The sequence below is a fragment of the Mustela putorius genome, unplaced genomic scaffold (genome assembly GCF_011764305.1).
Source record: "Mustela putorius furo isolate JIRA1106 unplaced genomic scaffold, ASM1176430v1.1 tig00004035_pilon_pilon_pilon, whole genome shotgun sequence".
In the NCBI taxonomy this organism is placed as follows: Eukaryota; Metazoa; Chordata; class Mammalia; order Carnivora; family Mustelidae; genus Mustela; species Mustela putorius.
The window spans coordinates 2,341,577-2,368,608 of record NW_025422171.1 but is presented as its reverse complement, the minus strand read 5'-3'; the positions used below and the strand labels follow the sequence as shown (position 1 = coordinate 2,368,608).

General features: G+C 40.9%; 1 protein-coding gene and 1 non-coding gene across 4 annotated transcripts; both read left to right on the top strand.

Annotated features, from left to right (window-relative positions):
* The first annotated feature begins 444 nt into the window (after positions 1 to 444).
* EEF1AKMT1 (EEF1A lysine methyltransferase 1) lies at positions 445 to 24,953 on the top strand. 3 transcript variants are annotated; one of them, XM_004774326.3, is made up of 6 exons: positions 445 to 553; positions 9,901 to 10,063; positions 13,385 to 13,467; positions 20,769 to 21,049; positions 22,956 to 23,098; positions 23,468 to 24,953. In XM_004774326.3, the coding sequence occupies exons 2-5, from the start codon at positions 9,908 to 9,910 to the stop codon at positions 23,090 to 23,092; spliced, it is 657 nt and encodes a 218-aa protein (XP_004774383.1). In that variant the 5' UTR covers positions 445 to 553; positions 9,901 to 9,907; the 3' UTR covers positions 23,093 to 23,098; positions 23,468 to 24,953. The 3 variants fall into 3 exon arrangements, with proteins under 3 accessions (XP_004774383.1, XP_012902259.1, XP_004774384.1); XM_013046805.2 differs by lacking the exon at positions 23,468 to 24,953 and having other exon boundaries at positions 13,388 to 13,467; positions 22,956 to 23,122; XM_004774327.3 differs by lacking the exon at positions 23,468 to 24,953 and having other exon boundaries at positions 22,956 to 23,122.
* LOC123389811 lies at positions 3,343 to 3,449 on the top strand. Its single transcript, XR_006604461.1, has one exon. It is a non-coding gene; the product is annotated as a U6 spliceosomal RNA (small nuclear RNA).
* Positions 24,954 to 27,032: the final 2,079 nt, after the last annotated feature.

The window sequence follows — 27,032 nt, the reverse complement described above, 5'->3', positions numbered from 1 at the left end:
CGGGTCTTATTTCAGCATGTCATCGTTCACCAATCAGATCTTGCGCTCATTTATATCTCTTGCATTCTATAGTTAACCCCCAAATGAAAAATGCCTCTAAATCTGTCAATATTACAAAGCCTCAATTTAATGTCTTAGTGCCTCTATTTTAAAATTTTTTTTTAAATTTCTGTATTAAGACTGGGTAAACTAGACAGGTTTGAATTTAATGTTTGTAAAACGGACATCTAGCTTCAAGGGCAAAATAAGCTACCTGGAATACGTTTAATTTGAAGGGAATCTAAAACCTTAAATCTTGTCTATTGCCACCATTCTTAGGTGTAATTTATAAGATAGAGAAACGAGAGGAAACAGTTCCATCAAGAGTCAGGACTTGTCTCGTAAAGCGGGACTTGGAAGGCCTGGAACAAACTGCGTTCACCCGCTTCCCGGAAGCGCCCTCGGGCGGGAGGCTGTGCGCGTGCGCGAATGCAGCACGGCCGCCCCGCCCGTCGCCCTATCCCGGAGTGACTGCGCACGTGTGGCCTGTGAGAGGAAGGTCCCGGTTGCCAAGGTGGGGTAGTCTCTGCGCTGTTCGGCGGCTTCGGAATCGATTGTGGTTCTTTTTCTCTTGTGGCTCTTTCCCCAGTGCAGTGGAGGAGGAGGGGTTTCAATTAGTGGTGTCTGGGGATGGCTGCCGCGCTGAGAGGGGAACCTGGTTGCTGCTGTATGAGACCCGGCCTCGTGGGCCCCGGCCCGGGAAGGTCCGCGCGGCTGGGCTTAGGCAGTCCAGGTGCGGGGAAGAGCCAACCCCCAGGCCAGGGCAGCACGAGAGCTCCCCTCCGGCCAGAAACGGAACTGGGCCTACTGCTCTTCACTCCTTTGTCCCGGACGTTCAAGCCTCCGCACCTGTCTCCTGGGGCCTTAGGAGGCAGGTCTGCTGGGCGCAGGGTGTTGAGTGGCGTAGACCAGGCCCCAGCTCCCCGGGACAGGCGGGAGCACGGGAAACTTACCGGTACTAAAGGGCAGTAGCGTCTCCTACAGGGATCCCAGTAAGGGACCTAGCTGGGATGGGGGACACTTTCCAGGGGAAAGAGGATGTGTAAGATCAGAAGGATATCTTGACGGGTGGTGATTTCGTGGAGGTACACACAGCAGTTCATCGTGTTGTACGTTTATGATCTGTATTAAACTGTAGGTAAATTTTACCTTTTTAAAAGTTAATTTCTTAAAATAACAGGATAAATAGAATTTTAGAAAATGAGAGGGAAGAAAGCATCTTAGGCAGGGTAACTACGTATACAAAGATGAAAATGAAAGATTTTGGCCCTTTTCTGACAGTAAATGGGATTAAGGATAGAGTCGTGGGGCAGTATGCAAAACTATTTAGGAAACATCTAGGCCATTCTTACCCATTTTCAGAGGGAGCCTTACAGACTACCTCAGGTTTCCTTTCCCTCCCTCCAAACCCCCTACCCATTTACTCAGGCTCTGAGGTGAGCCCTAAACCTGGGGGTTTCTCCTAGTGCTCTTTCCACTGAATCACACTGCCTTGACTACAATAGCTTGCAGACGGCAATATGAAACTGTATGAATTTATACAGTGGGGGAGGGAGTGGCTTGCTTTAGTAAATTTAATATATGGAGATTGAATTTTATATATTTGAAGTGTAATTGGATTTACACATTACTTTTTAGGATTACATTAGTTACTTTGAGTTAAATACTATTTAAAGAAATAGAAAGAAACCACAGTCCATTAGGAGCCTGCTAATCCCTACTGATGCTGTAAGTTAATGTTTCCAGCCCTTTGTTCATGCTGTTCCTTCTGCAGTCCTCCCTCTTCATCTTTTCTTCTCCCTCAAGGCCAAGTTAAAGTGCCACCTGCTGTTTCACTTTTCTGTTCGCCCACTCATGCTCTTCATTCCCGTCGAATTTATTTCCTTTTTAAGGCTGAATAATATTCCTTTGTATATGTATCCATTCATCTGTTGATAGACACTTGGGTATTGATCTCTTAGATCATGTAGAAAACAAAAAGTAGAGTTATAAATTGACATTACAATAAAAGTAATAAAGTTACTTTCATAATTGCCCATATATTTACCTTTATGAGATCTTTATCTCTTCTACATACGGCTTTGAGTCACTGTCTAGAGTACTTTCTTTCTTTTTTTTTTTTTTAAGATTTTTCTATTTCTTTATTTAACAGAGAGATCACAAGTACGCAGAGAGGCAGACAGAGAGGGGGGAAGCAGGCTCCCTGCTGAGCAGAGAGCCTGATGCGGGGCTCGATCCCAGGACCCTGAGATCATGACCTGAGCCGAAGGGTTAAGCAGAGGCTTAACCCACTGAGCCACCCAGGCGCCCTGTCTAGTGTACTTTCATTTTAACTAGAGGACTCGCTGTACCAGTTTTTGCAGGGGTAGTCTAGTGGTAACGAACTCCCTCAGCTATTGTTTATCTGTGAATGTCAGTTTCTCGCTCACTTTTTTTTTTTTAAGATTTTATTTATTTATTTGATAGAAATCACAAGTAGGCAGAGAGGCAGGCAGAGAGGAGGAAGGAGGCTCCCCACTGAGCAGATTGCCCGGTACAGGGCTCAATCCCAGGACCTTGAGACCATGACCTGAGCCGAAGGCAGAGACTTTAACCCACTGAGCCATGCAGGTGCCCCTCTCCCTCACTTCATCAGATAAGCGTTGTTGGCTGATTTTTTTTTTCCTATTCAGCACTTTTTAAGTATATCAGTCCACTCCTTTCTAGCCTCCAACATTTCTGATGAGAAATTTACTAATGATCCCTTTTGGTGATCCCTTTTATGTGACAAGTACCCTGTCTTGATGCTTTCAAGATTCTATTTTTGGCTTTCCATAGTTATTTTTATTATGTGTGGGTGTTTTGAGTTTATTCTACTAAAGAGGTCATTAAGCTTCTTGGATGTTTATAGTTCTGTCTTTCACCTAATTTGGGAAGTTTTCAGCCATTATTTCTTCAAATAATTGCTTTGTCCCTTTTTCCTCTCTTTCTGAGACTCCCACAGTGTGTATTTTGGTCTACTTGGTATATGCCCTTAAGTTCTGTTCACTTTTCTTTGTTCTTTTTTTTTTCTTTCTTTCTTTTCCTCAAACTTAGTAGTTCTAATTATCTTATCATCAGGTTTGCTGATTCTGTCTAATTTGCCTTCGAATTCCTCTAGTGAATTTTTCATTTCAGTAATTGTAATTCTTAGCTCTGGACCCTTTAAATTTCTTTTTATGTTTCCTGTCTCTATTGATATTCCCATTTTGTTCATACATCATTTTCTTAGCTTTTCCCACATCTTCCTTTAGTTTCTTTAACATGTTTTAAAGTCTTTCTCTAGTGCTCGCTTCGGCAGCACATATACTAAAATTGGAACGATACAGAGAAGATTAGCATGGCCCCTGCGCAAGGATGACACGCAAATTCGTGAAGCGTTCCATATTTAAAAAAAAAAAATAAATAAAGTCTTTCTCTAGTAGGTCCACCATCTGATCTTTCTCAGCGATGGTTTCTCTTGATTTACTTTTTCCCTTTGAATGGGCTATACTTTCCAATTTCTTTGTATGCCTTGTGATTTTTTGTTGTTGTTGTTGAAAACTGTTGGTAACTCTGGAAATTAGATTCTTCCCCTTCTCAAGGATTTGCTGATTTTATTGTTGTTCTGTTTATTGTTTTGGAGTTTTGATGTTGTAGGGCTGTCTGTGCTGAGTATCAGCCTGAGGTGTAAACTTAAGGTCTTCTCAGGTTTTTTTCTGTCTACCTCTTCCTGGGAAGATTTTAAGTGACTTTCTAAATTCCCCTGTATATGTAGTTCCTTTTTATAATGATCTTGTCCTTAAATGTTTGGCTTCCCAAAGGAGAACAAGAGAAAAATAAAGTGAAGAAAGAACTGCTGGCCCTTTAAATCCTCTCAAAGTTTCTTGAACTGGAGGTGGAACTAAGGACCACAGTAGGAGCCTTACCCTAATGGCTGCTTGACTGTGTCTGTGCCTCCATATGCAGAAGCAGCTGTTACTGATCAGTATACAGATCCCCAATATTTGAAGGACAGAGCCCTTATTCTCTACCTTGTTTCCCACAATTGCATACAAACTACTCCTGGGACTTTGTGTGCTCTTAAGCTTTGTATTTGTTCATTTGGCATCAGCTAGTTACAGGGCCAAACTAGTGGCCAGAGTTGTTTCCATCTTCCCTGCAAACCAGTTTTCATGGGCACATCAAGGTCATATCACAAACCTCCCAACCACACACTGTAAAATGTGTGTTTTTACTTTGTGCCCAACAGGGTACATCCCCACCTAATTTCTTCCCACCCACCTTAGCAGTAAAGACGAGTTCCAGGTCTCTCTCTGCTTCTTTGTCCCCACATGTGACAAGTTTTGTATGGCCCTTTATGGTGCACTATGCCTCTCATTTCTAGGGAAACTGAATAGTAAACACTTCTTGTAAGGACATTGATCTCTCTGTGCCCTCACTCAATCTCCTTGATATATTAGGACCAAACACAAAACAGAATCCTGTACACAGCTTCCTGACACAGGAATAAGGAGTGGGGGATGGGTGACCACCGCAGAGCTAAGTGCCAAAACTGACTGAAATTAATTGTACTTGAGCCTTCCTTTGGAAGTTGAAAGCCTTTAAATAAACTCTACAGTTCTAAAATAGTTACATCAGACAGATTGTACCAGTACAGTTGGTCTAGTCTTCCCAGAATCCTCTAATAACCTTTATACACACCCTTTTTCACCATTGATTCCACTGGGACATTGTCAACTCTCAGAACAGTTTCATCTCTTTCTGACCACTTTATGTAGAGGATACAAAATGGTGGATCTGCTGCATGGATGATTCACTGTGTTGCCTACAGTTGTTACAGTGATAACTATATTTTATCAAATCTGAGATACCATGGATTATAAGAATACCATCACTTTAAGAAAACATGCCCACAGTTAAATTTATACACCATCATTTTTAAAGTCATGTCCTGATTTTAAGTTGTTAGAATGAGAAAAAAAATAGGTGAGGGATACTTGGACCTCAGTGTATTAGTTTTGCCACTTCCTCTGAATTTAAACATTTCAAAATATGAAGTTTAGAAATGAGAATTGGGTCAGAAAGTAGGAATATCCTTAAATGCAGAATATCTGATTCTTTCCAAATAGAGCTGATGCCAACTTAAATTATTAACCAGCTTAGAGTACCAATATCCCTACATTCTCATCAGCATTTCCATTCTTTCGATTTACTTCTTTTATCTGCCCAAGCTTATTTTGGCCATTTGTTTCTAATACTGAGGATATAGAAACTAATCAAAATATTGGTAAGTGGTTTAGTGCTATGATTTGTTTGATGTTCATATAAACAAAGCTTTAATCCAAAAAAAAAAGTGTAATTGTACACAGATGTTTATAGTATTTTATTCACAATAGCCAAAAACTGGAAGCTATCTTAATTTCCTTCAATGAATGAATGTTTAAATAAATTTTAGGACCAGTATATCAATTTCTATTTTAAACTCATAAGTGCATGCAGGTGCATGCACACACACACACACACACACACACACACCCTGCTGCTTGGATATTTTGAATGTATTGATAAATCTGGGGAGAATTTACACCTTAATAATACTAATTCTTCTAGTTCATGAGCGTGGTATGTCTCTCCTTTTACTTAGGTCTTCTCTAATTTCTTTCAACAGTGCTATGGAATTTTCAGTATCGAGGACTTAACAGTCTTTATGTTAAATATACTCTTAAGTATTTTTTATGCTATTTTATAGGAAATTGCTTTTAAGCTTAATTTCTATTTATTTGCTGTTAGAATACAGAAATGCAATTTACTTCTCTGTATTGATCGTATACTCTTAGACTTCGATAAACTCATTTATTAATTCTAGTAGTTTTTGTTGTTGAAGTTGGTTATGCTTCCTTAAAATTTTCTGAAAATAAACTTTGTCTTAGAATAGTTTTAAGTTTACAGAAAAATTGGGAAGATATCAGTGAGTTCCTATGTATCTATACCCAGTTTCCCCTATTATTAACATCTTCTACTAATAGGGTACGTTTGTCACACCTAATGAACAATATTGCTACATTATTACTAACCAAAGCCCATACTTTATTCTGATGTCCTTAGGTAATACATAGGCACTTCTTGGCAGTGACTGTTGTGTTTTTCTTGTTTTTGATGACTCTTAATCGGGGTTTGTCTGATTTTCGTTCATGCTTACACTGGGATTATGTGTTTTGTGGGGGGAAGACCATGAAGTACTGTTTTCATCACTGTATATCAAGGCTACAGGCCACTGATAATCAATTATCACCATTGATGTTGACCTTGATCACCTGGATGAGAGTAATGTTTCCTTAGGATTTTCTCTGTACATAATCATGTCTACAGATAGGGGCATTTCTTCCTTTCCAGTCTTGATGCTTGCTTGTTTTTGTTTTGTTTGTTTGCCTTCTGGAATTAATGAAAAGCCAGGATAATTTTAAATGAAAGTGGTGACAGTGAATATCCTTTCCCTTGTTCCTGAGCTTAGAGAGAAAGCATTTATTGTTTCACCACGAAGAAAAGTATGAAGCTTATGTGTTTTGTAGGGACTGCTTATCAGATTGAAGTTCCCTTTTATACCTAGTTTGTTCAGTTTTTAACATGAATGGGTGTTGAATTTTGTCAAAAGCTTTTGTAGTATCTATGCAAATGATCATATGGCTTTTCGCTTTTAAACTGTTAAACTAGGGGACGCCTGGGTGGCTCAGTGGGTTAAAGCCTCTGCCTTTGGCTCAGGTCATGATCTCAGGGTCCTGGGATCGAGCCCCACATCCGGCTCTCTGCTCAGCAGGAACCTGCTTCCTCCTCTATCTCTGCCTGCTTCTCTGTCTACTTGTGATCTCCCTCTGTCAAATAAATAAATCAAATCTTTTTAAAAATAAAATAAAAATTAATAAACTGTTAAATTAGGAGTCAGCACACTTTTTGTAAAAGACCAGGTAATAAATATTAAAATATTTACTAAAATAATAACTTCTTTTTTTTTTTAAGATTTTATTTATTTATTTGACAGAAATCACAAGTAGACAGAGAGGCAGGCAGAGAGAGAGAGAGAGGGAAGCAGGCTCCCCGTTGAGCAGAGAGCCCGATGCGGGACTCGATCCCAGGACCCCGAAATCATGACCCGAGCCGAAGGCAGTGGCTTAACCCACTGAGCCACCTAGGCGCCCTAAAATAATAACTTCTTATAATAACTTATGATAATAACTTATCATAAAAACAACTGTAAGACATATATCATAAAAACAACTGTAAGACATATATAAACCAAATGGTGTGGCTGTGTTCCCAGTAATCTGATTTGCAAAAAAAAGCCACAGGCCTGATTTGGACTGCAGTCCAGAGTTTCCTGTAGCTAAGATTGTTTGCTTGATCAAACTTGAGTCAGCCTCCTGAACCTTCTAGGCCCATCTGTGCACTTCTTTATAAAATCTCATTTTAGCAAGAAGTTTGCTAAATCACTTTCACCAGAAACCACCATCCCTCTCTGCCTCTGATATCTGATCACCCTCAATCAGGAATTGAACCTGGTTGTATACTGACATGTTTTTATGTTAGATTTAATCTGGCTTCATTAAACAAGTTGGGAAGTACTTCTTCTCCTCTGTTTTCTGGATGATAAAATTATCACCATTTCTTTTTAAACGTTTCTCATCAGTAAATTTTCTCAGCCTCGAGTCTTCTCTTTGGGAAGGTTTGGTAATAAAATTAGTCTATCTTTGATAAATATAGGTTGATATGCTTCTTGAAATAGTTTAATTTTACTTGTTTTTGAACTTTCTATAAATATGTTATAGTGTTTATACCTTTGCTTGGCTCCCTCTCTTCCTAGAGGGGTAACTGCTTGCTCATAGAGGGCTTATTTATGTTCCTAGATTAAATTGTGTGACCAGATGTTTTATTAACAAGACTTTACAGTTGAGTCTTTGATGAAGAAAGGAAAGAAGAAATCAATAAGCTATTTATACTTCATGAAAACACATTGGTTTGTCAGTAGTTGATACATACAAGGTTTTTGGTTTGGGTTTTTTGTTTATTTGTTTTGTTTTGTTTTTTTGTTTTTTTGGTTGTATTTTTGGATCCTAGGTAGAATGGCTAGCTCTTTGATTTTGAAAAGTAGAACAAAAGCAGCATCTAGCAGGCATTTCTCCTTTAAAAAAAAAAAAAAAATATATATATATATATATATATATATATATATATATATATATATATTTAAAGAGGGAGCATGAGTGGAGAGGCAGAGGGAGAGAGAATCTCAAGCAGACTCCATACTGAGCCCATCAGGGGGCTGGATTCCAGAACCCCGAGATCATGACCTGAGCCGAAACCAGGAGTCATAGGTTTAACTGACTGCACCACTTGGGCATCTTGGCATTTTTCATTTTAAGTGGCTGCTCAGCATCTCTTGAACCCTTTTCCTAAGCCTGGTGAATTTGCCAGGTTCGAATGCTATTTTACCAGCTGCCCTTGGTGGCATAGGCAGGGGGCCAAGATTGTCAATCAGGTACACCTCCACAGGCCTTGGAGGAGGAAGGGAGCCATGTGACGAAGCTATTGAATAATCTTTGCTGATTTTCAACACATCACTTGCTGTACACTTTGGGCATATTTTAAAAAGCAAATAAGATGCTGTTTTTATGCTCTTAGAAAAAAAAAGTTATCTAACTTTTGGCTTAAAAATATGTTTGGTACTGTGTAGTAAAGAATTTGACCTCAAAGAGAGGTTTGAGCTTTGCCAAGGCTCTTGGGAGGTAACCTGTAAAAAGGTAGACTGTCCCAGGTTGTGGGAAAGTCTTTGTTATTTATCAGGGCCATGAGGCCTTATCAACCCTACCTCCTGGTTGGGACAGCTGGAAACTGACTTCATCCAGGTGGGCTATCATTCAGTCACTCATACCAACACAGTGAAACCTTAATAATAGCTGGACACTGAAACTCTGAAGAGCTTCCCTGGTTGGCAGGACTCCATGCATATGATCCCGTATCTGCGCCAGGAAGGTGATGCATCCTGAGGGCAATGGGAGCTTCCTGTTTGGAGCTCTTCTTGACGCTGCCCTGTGCATCTCTTCCTTTGGCTGGCTCTGATTTGTATCAACTGTGAGTACAGTTGTTCTCAGTGAGTTCTGTGAATCCATCTAACAAATTACTGGACGTGAGGGTGGTTTTGGGAACCCCCCTGAACTTGAAGTGGTCAGGAGTCTTGGGAAGACTTTTCTGTCTGGACCAGAGCTGTGCCTTAATCTCCCAGTCTGGCTAACTCCATTGGTACCACAAGAAGTGATTGGCCTGGCCATCAGTTCCTGCAAGACCCCTTCTTTTTCTCCCTCCCTGTGTTTTACTTCTTCCCCTTCTCCTTGTCATTCCTTTAAATTTCCATACCTCTTTCTATTCCCCTCCTTTATATGTCCTTCACTTACCCTATCAATAACACCCATGAGCCTTAGATCACCTGAACAGTGACATTCAAACTCAGAATGATTTCTGATTCGGGGATCTACTGTGAAATGTCCACATATGGCTATTGGGGTGCCAGAAGAAAGCAAAATGTCTTTCGATATTTATGGTAAAAAATTTCATTCTGCTAGGAGTCTTAAAAATGCAAGAATCTCATTTGTAAAAACTGAATATGGATAAAGGAAAAGCCTGCATTTGTTGAGCTGTATTTCAATAGGCGACTTCTGTAGATGTTTGATCTCAGAAATTTTAAATATGAGTTTCTCTTATAAAACCCACTTCCAGTTTGGACCTTTGCTGTGAGATAAAAAATTTCTAAATTGTTATTTGATGGGAGAGAGGAAAAATACCCCCACAATACCTTTGCTTATTTATTTGCAGATTATAGATGATTTGTGAAATGAGTGACTCTGATGATGAAGATATCCCCCAGCTGTCTTCCCATGCCTTAGCAGCCCTCCAGGAATTTTATGCTGAGCAGAAACAACAAAGTGACCCAGGCAGAGATGATAAATATAATATTGGAATAATAGAAGAGAACTGGGTAAGTAAATGCATTCCACATCCCTCCAAAACTATGGGTGCGATGCCGATTCCGTACTTGTCCACACCTGTCGGTCCTGCCCTGAGTTTGTATCCTACTTCATATCAGTGTCTGTCTCACCTGCCCCTCAGAAGCTGATAGCCTGTCCTGGGAGCTGAGACAGAGTTCAGTCCATGATCATCTAAGACAGCATAAATGCAGATTTTCCTGGGTCTGACCATCAGGCTAGTTGGTGGTCAGACGGGGACAGAATGTTCATTTGGGACCAACACAAACTTGTGCTTCCTTCTTGTACATGGATGGTTTCTATTGGTTTTTGTGGAACCCAGCATCCTAATAAAAGGGGTAAAATATATCATTGCAGTAAATAGGATAACTAAACATAAGCATGCAATGAAAAAAGATGAGAGGGAGTTCTATAGAAGATATTAATAATTTCTGGTGCATAGAATGTATTTTAATTATATATTTGTGGTCTAAATAAAAATAGGAATTAAAAGGAAAAAAAAAGTGAGTTGAGGGAAACCAAGCTAGGATGGAGCCTGGCAATTTAAATTTTTGAGGGAGATAGTTGAGAAATAGATGAAGCTTGTATTTTCTCTCTGTGCACACCCCTCAGTAATGGATTTGTGTGTCTCTCTCTCTGTCACTTTGGAACTAGAAGGAAGGTTTTGTATGCCTTTTTTTTAATAACCTTTTTATAACCTATACATTTTGTGTCAAGTTTGGATCTCTTAAGTTGTATAAAATTCTCCTATATTACCATCTGTTTGAAACTGACTGATAAAAATATTTCTACACTAAATTTTCTACCAACACAAAAGCCTTTTTCTCACAATTTCCCTTCTTTACGTGTCTTTGTCTTCTGGTTTGCTGCTTCTGTAAATGTCAGAGACTTGAAGTACCTCATTCTTTTCTTTTCTCCCTGCTTAATGTTTGAAACACTGTGTGTTTTTTTCTGATTTTAAAATTAATCCATGGTTGTTTTAGAAAATATATAAAAATATGAACACAAAAGTAAGTTATTCCTAATCCCACTACTTAGAATTAAGTATTTTTATAATTTTGACTCTTTGGTTTGGTTTATCAAGTTGAGAAAATTTCTTAGGGACCAAAAAAAAAAAAAGAGAGAGAATGATGCAAGTATTGGAAAGAAAACATTATAAAACTAGAGAATAAATTCAAGAGGCTCAATATTTAACTAATTGGAGTTAGAAATACTGAACTGAAAACAAAGGGGAGAGGAAATCTTCAAAGATTAATATTAGAAAATTTTCCAGAACTTCAGATCCTTACTAAGACACATGGTTACATGACTGAAAATTCTGTATGCAGGTTGACAAGATCTTAGAACCTTCCAGAGGAAAAGCAGACCACCTACAAAGACTCAGGATGAGTCACATTGCACTTTTTGATAGCTTTGTTAGAAAACTAGAAAAAAGTGGAGCAATGTCTTCAGTATTTGAAGTAAAATTGTATTCAGCCTAGAATTCTGTACTCAGCTGAGCTATCAAACATGAAGATAAACTAAAAAACATTTTAGAAATGACAAGTCTCATGGCATTGACCACCCATGCACTGCTTCTCCAAGGCTGCCAGAGGATGTGGAAGAATTAGAGGTGAGTTCAAAAAAACAAGCAAATGACACATGTATTGAGTCTAGGAAAAAGAAAAGGTAACATACTAGAAGGAAATGGTAGCAAAATATGTTACCTGCCCCCACGGTAAACACTGACTGTGATTTTAACCAAAACAGGTTATAATTAATATGGGGAGGTGAAGGGTAGGAGAGGGTGTGCATGACAGAGTGAAATTCTCATCTGCCATAATGTAAAGTGAATTAATCAAGAGATAGCATTTAGAGACACCTGGCTGGCTCAGTCAGAAAAGCATGGGACTCCTGATCTTGGGGTTGTGAGTTTGAGTCCCACACTGAGTGCAGAGATTACTTAAAAATAAATAAATAAACTTTAAAAAAATAAAAAAGGAGCATTTAAAGCATAATATTTGGAAATGTGGGAACAAATGACAGAAGAGCCAACACTTCAGAAGATGCTTTTGAGGAGTGGGGGCAGGAACTCTTGTTTTTCTTTGTAAGTTTAGTAGTGCTTTTGACTTTTAAAGCTATCTTCATGCAGCACACTGAATAAGAGAAAGACTTTTATTTTTTAGAAGGGTATGAGGAGAGCCAAAATACACAGCTGTGCTCTGACAATGCTGGAGTAAGAGAGAAGGGCAGCTCGGTAGCCAACTGCCAGAAATAGTCACCCACCTCCCAGTGCAAGTCGAGCAGACCCCCTTGCATATCCTGTGTATTAGGGGCTTTCCTCCAGCTTCTTAAGCACCCACTGAGCCACCCAGGCACCGCACTTTTTCTTTTTAAAAAGTAATTATTCTTTGAAATTATTTTACAGAAGGCTCTAATTAAGCCCCTGAGCATCAGGGGCTGCTGACATCACAAAAGGAGACAACCAATCAGTGTTTCTACTGATGGAAGAACACACTTCCACCTTTGTGTGATTCTTGCCTAAAAACTAAATTTGAGTCTGATTAAGCTTCTAGGTTCAATTACCAATTAGCAGCATATGTTAACCAACACCACAGGGATGAGGACAGCAAAACCCAGTCTGTGATCCTTTTTCTCCCACGCCTGGCCTCAGCCTTTACCTTATGAATGTTTCTTAAGTTACTTGTTTTTTCCTCAAGGTGTAAGTTGTTTGTCATCTTGCTCTTTGTCTTTCTTTCTTTCTTTTTTTATAACAGCTGTCATCTATTCAGCATTCTTTGGTGCAGTCTTACAGGCTCAGTGGGTGCTGCTTAAGCAAAGAGAGGTGGAGCTTGGCATTTTCCTGCAGCTAAGAATGGTTAGACACAGACATAGTTCATTTATATCCAAATGAATAAGTACATTCTGTCTTTGGAAACATTTATCGACCTTGGTATTTTCTAGGTCAACAGTCACAAAATGTGCAGAATAAAACAGATGTCAGAGAAAAGTAACATAAAAAGTGTGTGGGGAGGTGCCTGGGTGGCTCAGTGGGTTGAGCCTCTGCCTTCTGCTCAGGTCATGATCCCAGGACCAGGGTCCTGGGATCGAGCCCCACATCGGACTCTGCTCAGCTGGGGGCCTGCTTCCCTCTCTCTCTCTCTGCCTGCCTCTCTGCCTACTTGTGATCTCTGTCTGTCAAATAAATAAATAAAATCTTAAAAAGAAAAAGAAAAAAACCTGAAGAAAATGTGCACACTGATATGGTAGATATAAATTAAAGGACAGCATTTATGGTGGTTCTGAAATGACTTTGACTCATTGCTCTGTTCCAGCAGCTGAGCCAGTTTTGGTACAGTCAGGACACTGCTTTGCGACTTGCAACAGAAGCCGTTGCAGCTGCTGGAGAACGTGGCAGGTAAGATCCAGAGTTGGTCTCTCTTTTGCCTTCTGATCTAAAGTAATGTTTGAAATGGCCTTCCTTGTTGAGCAATAGTTTGGAAGAAGTCTGAACCCTAATCTGCAAAAGTGGTAAACCGTGGTTTGCAGAACATGACGAATTAAGAACTGCTCCAGGACTGAGTTTAGGGACACAGAAATCCACTCATAAGATATCCTACCTCTGTTATTTATTTCAGTGTTCTGTAACCTGTTTCTTACATTTATACCCCTAAAGTTTGCTTTAAAAGAAAAAAAAAATCTTTATGTTTGACTTTTGAAGTTTTAAGAATACAGGTTTTCAGGGTGCCTGGCTGGTTCATTCGGTGGAGCACGCAACTTTTTTTTTTTACCATTTGTATTTTTTTTTAAGGATTTTGTTTATTTATTTGACAGAGAGAGATCACCAGGAGGCAGAGAGGCAGGCAGAGGTTGGGTTGTGGGGGAATGCAGGCTCTCTACTGAGCAGAGAGCCTGAAATAGGGCTCGATCCCAGGACCCTGGGATCATGACCAGAGCCAAAGGCAGAGGCTTTAACCCATTGAGCCACCCAGGCACCGTGTATTTTTTTTTTTTTGCTTAGAATTGATACATTTATTTTTTATTTATTTTTAAATTTTTTAAATTAACATATAATGTATTATTAGCCCCAGTGGTACAGGTGTGTGAATCATCAGGCTTACACATTTCATAGCACTCACCATAGCACATACCCTCCCCAATGTCCATAACCCCACCACCGTCTCCCTACCCCCTCCACCCCCCAGCAACCCTCAGTTTGTTTCATGAGATTAAGAGTCTCTTATAGTTTGTCACCCTCCCAATCCCATTTTGTTTCATTTTTTCCCTCCCTATCCACCATGACCCCCCTTCCTGCCTCTGAAATTCCTCATATCAGAGAGATCATATGATAATTGTCTTTCTCTCATTGACTTATTTCGCTCAGCACAATACCCTCTAGTTACCTCTACATCGTTGCAAGTGGCAGGATTTCATTTTTTGATGGCTGCATAGTATTCCACTGTATATCTATACCACATCTTTATCCATTCACCTGTTGATGAACATCTAGGTTCTTTCCATAGTTTGACTAAATTGTATACATTGCTGCTATAAACATTCAGGTGCAGGTGCCCTTTTGGATCACTACATTTGTATCTTTAGGATAAATAGCCAGTAGTGTGATTCTGGGTCATTGGGAAGCTCTCGTTTCAACTTTTTGAGGAACCTCCATGCTATTTTCCAAAGTGGCCGCACCAGCTTGCTTTCCCACCAAAAGTGTAGTAAGGTTCCCCTTTCACTGTATCCTCATCAACATCTGTCATTTCCTGAATTGTTAATTTTAGCCATTCTGACTGGTGTAGGGTGGTATCTCATTGTGGTTTTGATTTGTATTTCCCTGATGCCGAGTGATATGGAGCACTTTTTCATGTGTCTGTTGGCCATCTGGATGTCTTCTTTGCAGACATGTCTGTTCATTTCTTCTGCCCATTTCTTGATTGGATTCTTTGTTCTTTGGGTGTTGAGTTTGAAAAGTTCTTTATAGATTTTAGATACTAGCCCTTTATCTGATATGTCATTTGTGAATATCTTCTCTCATTCTGTCAGTTGTCTTTTGGTTTTGTTAACTGTTTCCTTTGCTGTGCAAAAGCTTTTGATCTTGATGAAATCCCAATAGTTCATTTTTGCCCTTGCTTCCCTTGCCTTTGGCGATGTTTCTAGGAACAAATTGCTGTGGCTGAGGTCGAAGAGGTTGCTGCCTGTGTTCTCCTCAAAGATTTTGATGGATTCCTGTCTCACACTGAGGTCTTTCATCCATTTTGAGTCTATTTTTGTGTGTGGTATAAGGAAATAGTCCAGTTTCATTCTTTTGCATGTGGCTGTCCAATTTTCCCAACACCATTTGTTGAAGAGACTGTCTTTTTTCCATTGGACATTCCTTCCTGCTTTGTTGAAGATTAGTTGACCATAGAGTTAAGGGTCCATTTCTGGGCTCTCTATTCCGTTCCTTTGATCTGTGTGTCTCTTTTGGTGCCAGTACCATACTGTCTTGATGACCAGAGCTTTGTAATAGAGTTTGAACTCTGGAATTGTGATGCTGCCAAATTTGGTTTTCTTTTTCAACATTCCTCTGGCTATTCGGGGTCTTTTCTGGTTCCATATAAATTTTAGGATTATTTTTTCTATGTCTTTGAAAAAAATTGATGGTATTTTGATAGGGATTGCATTAAATGTGTAGATTGCTTTAGATAGCATAGACGTTTTCACAATATTTGTTCTTCCAATCCATGAGCTTGAAACGTTTTTCCATTTCTTTGTGTCTCACTCACTTTCATGAATTCTTTGTTTCCTGAGTACAGATTCTTTGCCTCTTTGGTTAGGTTTATTCCTAGGTATCTTATGGATTTGGGTGCCATTGTAAATGGGATCTACTCCTTAATTTCTCTCTCTTCCGTCTTCTTGTTGGTGTATAGAAATGCAACTGATTTCTGTGCATTGATTTTATATCCTGACACTTTACTGGATTCCTGTATGAGTTCTAGCAGTTTTGGAGTGGAGTCTTTTGGGTTTTTCACAAAAGTATCATCTGCAAAGAGTGAGAGTTTGACTTCTTATTTGCCATTTCGGATACCTTTTATTTCTTTTTGTTGTCTGATTGCTGAGGCTAGGACTTCTAGAAACATGTAGAATAGCTGTGGTATAGTGGACATCCCTGCCAGAGCATACAACTCTTGATCTCAGGGTTGTAAGTTCAAGCCCCGTGCTGGGTATAGAGATTACTTTTAAAAAAATTAATAAGAAAAAGAATACATGTTTTCTGTTTTGTTATTTCAGTTTTTATTTTCATCAGAATTTTGTATGTATATAATTTAAAGCCAAATGGTGCTGCAAGGCTTGCTCAAAAAAAAAAAAAAAGAATCAATTGCTTATTGCCCGCTGTGTGCTTCCTTCCCTCTGCTCCCTTTCCGTGGATGCATTAGATATTTACAGCCATATTTCTCAATACCTGTTTATATTGGCACTTCTTGATCTGTCACTTGTAGACATTATTTCTTGACTTCTTACTATGGAGTGTGACGATTTAGCTCTCTCTCAAACTCCACACATATGCATGCTTTCTGTCTATATTCCTGATTTATGTCTTAATTTTGGTGAGAACAGGGTTTATATTATGCCACCACAAATGTCCCTTAAAGCTGAGCCTTATACTCTTCCTTTTCTAGTATGATTTTTCATTTTCCTGAAGACAGTAATTCTTACATTTTATGTGTATCTGTATTCATATCATGAATTCATGCTCAGGCTCTCTTCCAGTTATGTGAACCTCCTATCCATTAATGCAGACATGTTTCAACTCCATGAAAAAAGTCACTTCTGAGGCTTTACAAACTGCTCTTACCTAGACTAGTTGATTTCTAGCTTTGCTGTCGGTCTTACCTTGGTATCTTCCTTCACCAGAGCCCCTTTACTTCTCTTTTCCTCTGGATTCCTGTTTCCTGTACTCCAGTTCTTAGTGTACAGCCTTATCTAGGTTGGTACATCCTTCGATAGCTTCCACCAGAAAGGTACACTGGAGGAAAATGTTTAAACCTTTCATATATGTAAGCACTTTTATTCTGTCCTTCCTCTTGACTGTGTTGGTGTTGCTGGGTATCTCTTCTAGGTTTTGAGGGCATTGGCTCACTGCGTCTGGGTTTCTGTAGGTGCTGTGAGAAACCCAGTGCCATTCTGATTTCTTGTAGGAAACCTGTGTTTTCCTGTCTCTGTCCACAGCAAGCTTCAGGTTTTCTCTTATTCCCATCCTTGGTGCCTTGCTGTGGCGCTTTCACCTTCTGTACTTTTTATTTTCTTCTTTCCTTTTTTCTATTTTCTTAACTCAGGCCCTTCAGTTTGGGGAAAGGTTTCTGCCACAGTTTTGGAGGCGTGGGTTGGGGAAGAGAATCCTGGGAACGAGTTTCTTCTTTATTAAATAGACTTTCAGTGAATCTTCCTGTTTTTAGCCCCGCCTTCTCCCCCAGGTCTTCCCTGAGCCTTTGGGGGTGCCCTGATGTAAACCAGGATGCTTCTTAGCTTACCTGGCTGCCAGTTTAGGACTTGGCTTGTTGGGTCTGCTGAGCCAGATTCCACCTATCCATTTGCTTTTATGCTTCTTAAGGGGTTTTTGGTTGGTTGGTTGGTTGGTTGGTTTTTATAGTTTTAGGTCTTCTCTAGAGTTCTCTTTGCTCTTGGCAGTTCATGCTTAAGCAACAGGATGAACTTAAACTTATGTTTTATTTTGTAGGCTTTAATGAGGGGCAAATGTAAATGAGTGTGTTATATCTGCCATCTTTAACTGGAAGTCCTAAGTTTTTCATTTTGCTGCTCTTTTTCTTTTAAATTATATGTAGATGCTTATCAGCTTTTTCTTAATGACAGTGTTTTTACACATGCTTTCTTTTTCTCCATTAATGTATGGGCATTGGAGGAAGTTTTTTATTTGCTCTGAAAGGCATCTTCAGTATTTTTAGGAAGTGTCTCATAATATTCCAAATTAATAATAATGGTAACATTTATTGAGCTCTACTGTGTGCCCTGTCCACTATATACATGCTTTACAGGGGGTCATCCCTTTTGATGATCCATTATACTCTGCATTGTAAAGAGAGACTCTCAGGCTCCCCAGATGGTGTCTCCTGCGGAAGATCACCCACCAGCAAGTGGCAGAGCTGGGTCTGCTGCAGGATAAATGACATTGTCTCCCCCAAGTTTCTCACCATTCTACTCTCAGTCCCTCTTGCGCCTCAGACCACTTTCCTTTAGCCCTCAGTACAGCTCTGAAATTTCATGGTGGAGATCTGCTGCTGACAGACTCTCAGATTTCGATTGTCTGAAATTACCTGTCCCTCACCCTCTTTCTCAGAAGATACTTGCATTGTGTGTGTAAGCCAGGGCCACTGCGTGGTATCTTTGAGCACAATGAGGACACCATTCCATCCCCTGCCTCTCTCTGGCCCCAGAGCTCTGGCAGCAGTCTGAGCTGGGGGTTCTGATGGCCCTTGTCTGTTTGGGCTGGGACATGCGTGTTTCTCACAGAAGTATATGTGACATCAACAGGGTGTATCACACACTTCAAGTGCACTGGGGCTGAGAAGCCCTTTTAGGGAACCAATTGGTACATGGAACACGGGTCTCTGTTCAGAAATGCATTTCATGAGGCACCTGAGTGGCTTAGTCAGTTAAGTATCTCCCTTCAGCTCAGGTCATGATCCTGGAGCCCCACATTGGGATCCCAGCTCAGTGGGGAGTCTGCTTCTCCCTCTGCCCCTCACCCACTTGTGCTCTTTCTCTCTCTCTGTCTCTCTCACAAATAAAAAAATAGAATGTTTTTTAAAAATGCATTTCACAGTTTTAAAGCTGTGTCTACTTTTTAAAAGGAGTACTTTTTTGAATGATAATATAAATGATGAAAATCTAAAAGTTACAAAGAGGATCGAGGAAAAAGTCAACCTCCAGGGTCCTGGTTCTCCTCCATGTGGGGAGGTGGGGAGACCACCTCCAGTGGTCTCTGGCTCTATGCATCTCCCAGAGACCACCAGAGCAACTGTAAGCATATGTTCTTATACCCATGGAAGCTACAGCAACTTCTTGCTAGACATCTATCCAAAGGCAAGGGAAACAAAAGCAAACATGAACTACTGAGATTTCATCAAGATAAAAGGCTTTTGCACAGCAAAGGAAATAGTCAACAAAACTAAAAGGCAATCTATGGAATGGGAGAAGATATTTGCAAATGACATAACAGATAAAGGGCTAGTATCCAAAATCTATAAGGAACTTATCAAACTCAGCACCTAAAAAACAAAAATCCAGTCAAGAAATGGGCAGAAGACACAAACAGACATTTCTCCAAGAAAGACATCCAGATGGCCAACAGACACATAAAAAAATACTCAACATCACTCGGCATCAGAGAAACAGATACTGTGAAGGTTGTGGAGAAAGGGGAACCCTCTCATACTGTTGGTGAGAATGCAAACTGGTGCAGTCACACTGGAAAACAGTATGAGGGTTCCTCAAAAAGTTGAAAATAGAGCTACCCTATGCCCCAGCAATTGCACTGGTAGGTATTTATCCAAAGGATACAAACAGTGATCCAAAGGGGCACCTGCACCCCAGTGTTTATAGAGCAATGTCCACAATAGCCAAACTATGGAAAGAAGCCAGATGCCCAACAGATGACATTCAAAAGAATGAAATCTTGCCATTTGCAATGATGTGGATGGAATTAGAGAGTAAAATACTAAGCAAAATAAGTCAGAGCAATACAAATACCATGTGATTTCACTCATATGTGGAATTTAAAAAACAACAGCTGAACATAGGGGAAGCGTGGGAAAAATCAAATAAGATGAAAATTGAGAGGGAGACAAACCATGAGACACTGGACTCTAGGAAACAAACTGAGCTTTGCTGGAGGGAAAGTGGGTGGAGGGACGGGGTAACTGAGTGATGGGCATTAAGGAGGCATGTGATGTGAGGAGCACTGGGTGTTCAATGAAACTGATGAATCACTAAATTCCACCTCTGAAACTAATAATAATAAAAACGTGGTTTACACTTATTCCTTCAGTATCTTGCAGGGTAATGATATGTACCATTCCATTTTATTAGATGTACCACAGTCAACTCAGTAATTCATATTTAGGTTACTTTTAATTTTTTGAGTAGTTGGTTTTAAAGTTAAATGTTGGAGTACTACCCATTTGTAAACTAGGGACTGCTTATAATGAAACAAATTCTTTGATTTCCTTATATAAAAAAGAAACAGAAATTCAAAGTAGCTTTTTGGCACTGATGTTGAATTTTACGATATCTTATTGAGGCAACCGTTTGGGGTTTTTCTCTCTAGATTATGAATATTATAAATTAGCTTCAAAATATTTTAGACTTAAGGTATTGGAAATAAATATTAAAACAAGGACCAACGTGAAAATAACAAGCAAATTTAAGCCTTGGGCTATCTAACTTTCTTCCTAATGTGTTCCTAATGTTTTACATTTTTTACTATAAAAAAGCAGTTATTCTTTCACATACCTTAAAATTATGAGTTGCAGAATTTTTAAATACCAGATTCCTTAAAAGTGAGGTAGTATAGTTTTCTCTTGAAATTTACTGCCTTTACATTAACTTGGACTCCGATTAAAATCTGAATGCAAGGACCTGTATTCTCTTAGAGAAGTAGTTGTTACTTAACACCATAAGCTATGGATCTTTCAGGAGTTTTTTCCTTTTCTTTTCTAGAATAGCCTGTGTGAGCGCCCCCAGTGTTTACCAGAAACTGAGATCCCTACACAGAGAAGACATTTCTGTATACATCTTTGAATATGACAAAAGATTTGCCATATATGGAGAGGAGTATATCTTCTATGATTACAATAATCCATTGGATTTACCTGAAAAAATTGCCACACACAGTTTTGACATCGTAATAGCGGATCCCCCCTACCTTTCCAAGGAGTGTCTCAGAAAAACGTCAGAAACCATCAAGTATCTGACTCAGGGCAAGATTCTGCTGTGCACAGGTAGGTACGTCTCTGGAACAACGACCAGATATTCCAGCCTTAGGTTTCAGGAGCTGGAAGAGATCTCAGAACTCAAAGCCTGAATCCATCTCCTGTGTAACCCTACACAAGTTGCATAGCCTCTCTGTGCCCGGATTTCCTTATCTGTAAACTGGGACTGGTAATATGTCCTGCCTTTCAGCATTGCTGGAATTAAGTGATATGATAAATGTGAGATGGGGTCTGGCACTTGGTGAGTGGACTATGTTTTTTTTACTCCTTCTCATCAGGAATCGTAGCAGTATTTGATCCAGCCTCTCCACTTGCTGAAAGAGAAACATGGAATCGATAACATTAAAATGAATTGCATAGGGTTACAGAACTAGGCATTGGATTAGATTTATTTAATCAGCAGATTTTCTTACTGGTGAGAGTCATGCATGTACTTTCTAAGGTGGATATACAGAGGGTTGGTGGAGAACTAGCATGTTAACTCCTGGTCAGTTACGTTGGGGGGCTGTTGTCCAGACCCCAGGGTGCCCTTGGGCTGCTGATGCCCCTCAGGCTGGGCAGGAAGCTGGAGCTGCAGGGAGTCTGTTTCCCATTGTGTTGGAGAATTGTCAAGAAGTGACTTTTTCTCCCAGCTCATGTTTACTTAAGGCTTATTACTTCAGTAGTTTGCTAGCCATCTGTGTTGGCTGACAGGCTGGCGCTCTGAGCTCATGGACCGTACCTTTTAGTTTTAGGGGATAGGTCAAAAACTAGCAAAACAGACAGAAGAAATGAATGACCAGTTCTGGTAAGTGTAGTGAAAAAATGAAAGAATCAGAGAAGGGTGGGGCAGGCACTGAGACTGACCAGTGCCCTTAAGATGGGGCTGGGAGAGCGCTCCTGGAGGAGCAACATTCCAGTGGAGACCTCAAGGGGCACCCCCGCTGGGGTGGGAGTGGGGAGGAAAGAGATTATAATTCCAGGAACCAGTGTCAGAGCCCCCTGGAGTTTTCCTCCTCCCCCTGGTTCTTGGAAGGCTGTAGGGAGCACAACCCAGCACTGTGCAAGTGCAGGGAGCATCGCTGGAGTGGGGGGAGGGGCAAGAGGAGCCCTACAAGTGATGGACCCTGTTGGGGCTATCCTTTAAAGGCAGCAGCCCCCAATGGACAGGACCCAGTTGGCCTAAAGGAATGTGCTTTCACTTTGTGCTGAAAGGGATTGAAGGACAGAAGTAGAAGCAGGCCCCCCATTGAGGGTATGTCCAGCAGAGAAAAGACATGGTGGGGACCAGGTATGACAGTAGAAAGGAGGGCAGGGAATGGAGTAAAGATACACTTTGAGATCAAAGTGGAAGAACTCACTATGCTCAAGATGTGGTGGGAAGGGAAGAATCTAGGATGAGTCCTGGGTCTCGGGCCTGGGCTGGCTGGAGAAGTACTTCCTGCAATGGGGTGTTCCAGGAGAGGTGCTCCGAGGTCCCCGGGGCATGTCCACAATGGTGGCCACATGCCAGGCAGCAGGTGAGATACCGGAGCACTCAGCCAGAAGCTGGTGTGAATGTATTCCCCTGAGTTTGAATGTATTTCCCCAGGTATTACTGAGAAGGGGGGTTCTTGACTCAAAGTTGGAAAACACTAGTTCTTAGTAATTATTTTCACTTATGTTACTTTGTGGAATATAACTTCATTTCTAAATTTTTCTAAGTATCTCAGTTTTGCAGAAATATGAAAACCATTTATTAAATGAAAAAGGGAAAAAGTAGGTAATTTACAAATGTGTTGAAGTAAAAAGGGATATATCCAGAATTGACCTTCCCCTGTATTTGCTGAGCGATATTGTCAGCTTCACGTATTCTAGTCAAGAATCCCTTCACTGCTGGCGATGGCATTGTAGTTGGCATTTCAGACTCTGGGCTCACTGGGTTTTTTCCCTTCAGGTGCGGTCATGGAAGAAGAGGCAGCAAAACTTCTTGGCGTGAAGATGTGCAAGTTTATTCCAAAACACACCCGGACCTTGGGAAATGAATTTCGCTGTTATGTGAATTACGATTCTGGGCTAGACCGTGAAATCTAAATGCAGGTAGTAATATAATATGGTAAAGGATCCTGTATGACATTTCTCTCTTATTATTTCCTTGATAGACTGAAGTTATAACCTCCGCCCCTCCCCTGCGAAGTGGGGCTATCCCTGGCCTAATTTTCAAAATAAAGAATATAGGGTGCCTGGGTGGCTCAATGGGTTAAGCCGCTGCCTTCGGCTCAGGTCATGATCCTGGGATCAAGTCCCGCCTTGGGCTCTCTGCTCAGCAGGGAGCCTGCTTCCCTTTCTCTCTCTCTCTGCCTGCCTCTCTGCCTACTTGTGATCTCTCTCTGTCAAATAAATAAATAAAAATATTTTAAATAAATAAAATAAAGAATATAACTTCTCACTATGACTTCCTGACTGCAGGTGCCTCTAGAGCTTGGGATGCTTTTGCCAACTTGAATCCATTGAATTAGAGTGGGAGAAATCTTAGAACCTATCTAAAGTCTGCTCTCCTCTCCTATGAATACGTAAAAAACTGAGGTACATACAGCTTAGCGGCTTGGCCAAGACCTGAATTAGGACCTAAGCCTCTGCCTCAGGCCATCTGCCCCCTTCAGATGGGCCCATTCTGACTCCACCTAACGGCCTGCCAGTTCTTCACAGCCGCTTTCCTGGGGTATCATAGGACTTGTGAAGGGTCCCATCATCTGCTCCAGCGCCTCAAGGAGGAACAGCTTGTCTCCATGAGAGAAGTTGGTAATCCTTAGAACTAGTATCTGAAAGCCTCCTGGATGTTTCCTCCTCTTCAAGGCCCAGGTGCCTTTTGCACACATAGCCCCTGCACCCTCAGCAAAGCCACAGCAAATGCTCCAAGCCCCTAAGAAACGGAAACTGCCATCTACAAACCAGACGCTACAGCAGAAGGAGGTGAGAAGCATGCTAGACTGTTAGATTTCAGAAATGAGACATCATTCATCCCCACCACAGAACAGTAATTACTGATACCTGCAACTTGGATTTCAAGACCTTGTCCTGAGTGACAGAAGCCAGTCCCCAAAGTTTCCATACTTCGTTTCCATCTATGTAATATTCTAGAATGGTGAACAGATTGGTGGTTGGCAGAGGTTAAGAGGCGGTCCGGTCCAGGGAGGAGGATGGGTGGGCCCAGGAAAGGGAGAGCTTAGGGAAGCTGGAACACGTCTGCATCTTGTTTGTGCAAAGCTTACACACAGCTCCACAGATGGCATTACTCAGCACACACACTTGCACACACGTGTGAACTCTGAGTGAGGTCTTTGGGCAGTTTGCGATGTCCAGCTCCTGGTATTCTGTGCTTGGTTAAGATGTTCTCATTGTGGGCAAGTGGGTAAAAGACACACAAGACCTCTCTGTAGTGTTCTTGCAATTTCCTGTGAGTTTAGAATCATTTCAAAATAAAAACATAAAAAGGGGGGGGGGAATAACACTTACCTACCTCAGATGACTTGCTTTGCTAACAAAACATGAAAGGAAGTGCCAAGTAGAGCTTTCATTTTCTGACATGACTGCCAACGATTTTCCACACACAAGCGCTCTGGCTGTCTAGGTGCTTGAGTGAACGGTGGGCCTGCAGTGGATGTGGGGAGGGAGCAGGAAGTCTGCTCTTGAAAATCAGACACTGTGGGATAGTTACTGCAGTGAAAACCCAGCCTGTCCTGGAGAGTCTGGTACCCCGGCACCTGTGCTCAGGAAATGGGGGTGGGGGGAACCTGCTTACTGTCTGTTCGTTCTTACCCTCGATGGTCCTACTTTGGGATAATTTTCAATTTACTTTAAAAATCACTTGGTATTTTTATGAGACATTTATATTTTATCAGTATGTCAGCACCTGGCACATGTGAAGTATTCAATAAATGTTCTTTAAAAAATACCCCCTTATTATTTCTTCATGAAGTCAGTTCACTAAAAATTACTTAGGCCAGTAACAAATTTTAGTAACATGTATGGTAATGTCATGTGTAACTTAGGAACTGTGGGCAAGTAGCAGCCTAGAAACAGAAAATTGTAGTTACCTTAGAAGTCTAGCGTTTAGATGAGGAGAAACCTTATTTCTTCATGGAGGGTGGGGGAGGGAAGGACCAAGCTCAACTCATTAAATGTTTGTATAATAATAAGCAGCCAACATGTGTTTTATTACTTTGGACCCCTTGTGATTTTAGCAAACCCGTGTTCACATGTAATCCACTTCTGGGTCTCATAAAAGGTCTGCCACTCTGCCTCTGCAACCCTGAGGAACCGGAGTCACAGCTGAGGGGCTGCCCAGCCCGCCCAGGGAAGGCAGGTGTGTGCTGCATGGCGCGTTTGACGTAAGCTCCCTGACTTCTTAGGAGGCAGCCTCACCTCTTCCACTCGACCAAACCACTTCAAAAACTCAAAAGAATATTCTAAGAGACACCTTTTTAAAGTCCTTGCTAATGCAGAGATTTCCACTGAGGCACAAAATAACCATAGCATGAGTGGAAAGAGAAAGGATAATAATTTCCACGTTGCTGACAATTCAGAAGTCTATACAATGACTTAGTCGGGTTGTTTGGGGGTCATGGGGAACCCTGACAGCTGAACACATGAAATCCCAGAGTCAGTTGGAAACCCCATTTTCCATGGGAACATCATGCTCTTCCATTCCTCTCTCAAATCAGAGCAGACTAAGCAATGACCCCTTTCTCCCTTTGCCTTGCTAAGAGACCTACAGCAAACAAGAAGTTTGGGTAACTGGACCCTGAATGTGGAACTCTTGGCATTTGTGATGTGTTTTGGTTGATATTCCCAAATGATTGTTTTTATCAAACAGTAGACATACTGTCAGTTGGCTGGAGAAAAATCTTCAATAAGCAGCAAGGTATGCCCATCCCCAGGGCCACCTCAGAGCCCTCCAGACAGAGTTACTTGAAGGAAATGTTGGCAGCATGGCCTTTCTTGGAGAGGAGGGAAGAAGCTGTGAAGGTCCCACTAGCAAAGTGTGCCATTCCGTGAAGCCTGGGACTGAAATGGTCTGGTCAGCGTGGTGCCACTCCATTCACTGTGGGCGCCGGGGAGTGGGGTGACTAAGACCCGCATGGGAGGGGCTGATCCTCACCTTGGGGGGTGTGGGTGGGCAGAATTGCTGTAGCCAGCACATTTCCCCAGATGTTTGATAAAACACAGTAACTACCTCTCTCAGCTCTAAAACACCCCTTTAGTTTAAGAAGGGAACAAAATTCTGTCCCAATAAACTCTTTATTATTCCCTGAAACAGTATCTCCCTGGACTGCATCACCACCCTCTGCCTCCAACAAATATTTTTTTAAGTTATTTTAATTCCTGTTAACATTCACTCCAACATATTCTATCGGTTGCTGCTCTCTAGTGATAGATTTTTTTAAACTTTTATACAAAAAGTCATTATGATGATCAAAGCAATAAACATGAAAGAATAGCTTGATATTTATTTTCAACGTAGCTTATAAATTACCGAGGCCAATATGTTCTCCTACCTCCTATGTGTCAGGCACAGCATCCATGTATAAGTGAGGAAAATGCGGCTCCGATTCACAGGGCAGCATTTGTGAGAAGTGGCCTGCCAATGCCTGACTGCTCACCAGCCAGTGCAGGGTCTGCTTTTGGCTGAGGATGGCGACTGTGCCTGCTTCACATGTGGTTCCCAGGGGTTTGGTGCCTGGAACAGGGCAAGTGCTCAATACATATTAAGTGCATGAATATTCCATTCAGAGAAAAAAACAAAGGTTGCCTGTCTGGTTCTGTAGAATGGAAAGCTAAATTTCTTCCGCAGGGAATGTGCTAGCCTTTCACAAGCTAATTCGTTAAATAAAAATAAAACAGTGGTAGTTTCCTCAAATGTCTACTCTCTTTAAGTCTAGTCTTCTGTGATGTTTCCACTATTAGTATTTGAGGAGTAGCTGGAAAATGTTACCCAACAGTGGCAATGACTAGAACGATTATCCAAGCCACT

What these genes read in the sequence shown, in the direction of transcription:
- EEF1AKMT1 (XM_004774326.3), top strand. Translation starts at nt 9,908, where the DNA reads ATGATTTGTGAAATGAGTGACTCTGATGATGAAGATATCCCCCAGCTG. An exon ending in GCTGCTGGAGAACGTGGCAG is followed by an intron (nt 13,468 to 20,768) that starts GTAAGATCCAGA and finishes TTTCTTTTCTAG; the next exon opens with AATAGCCTGTGTGAGCGCCC. An exon ending in CAAGATTCTGCTGTGCACAG is followed by an intron (nt 21,050 to 22,955) that starts GTAGGTACGTCT and finishes TTTTCCCTTCAG; the next exon opens with GTGCGGTCATGGAAGAAGAG.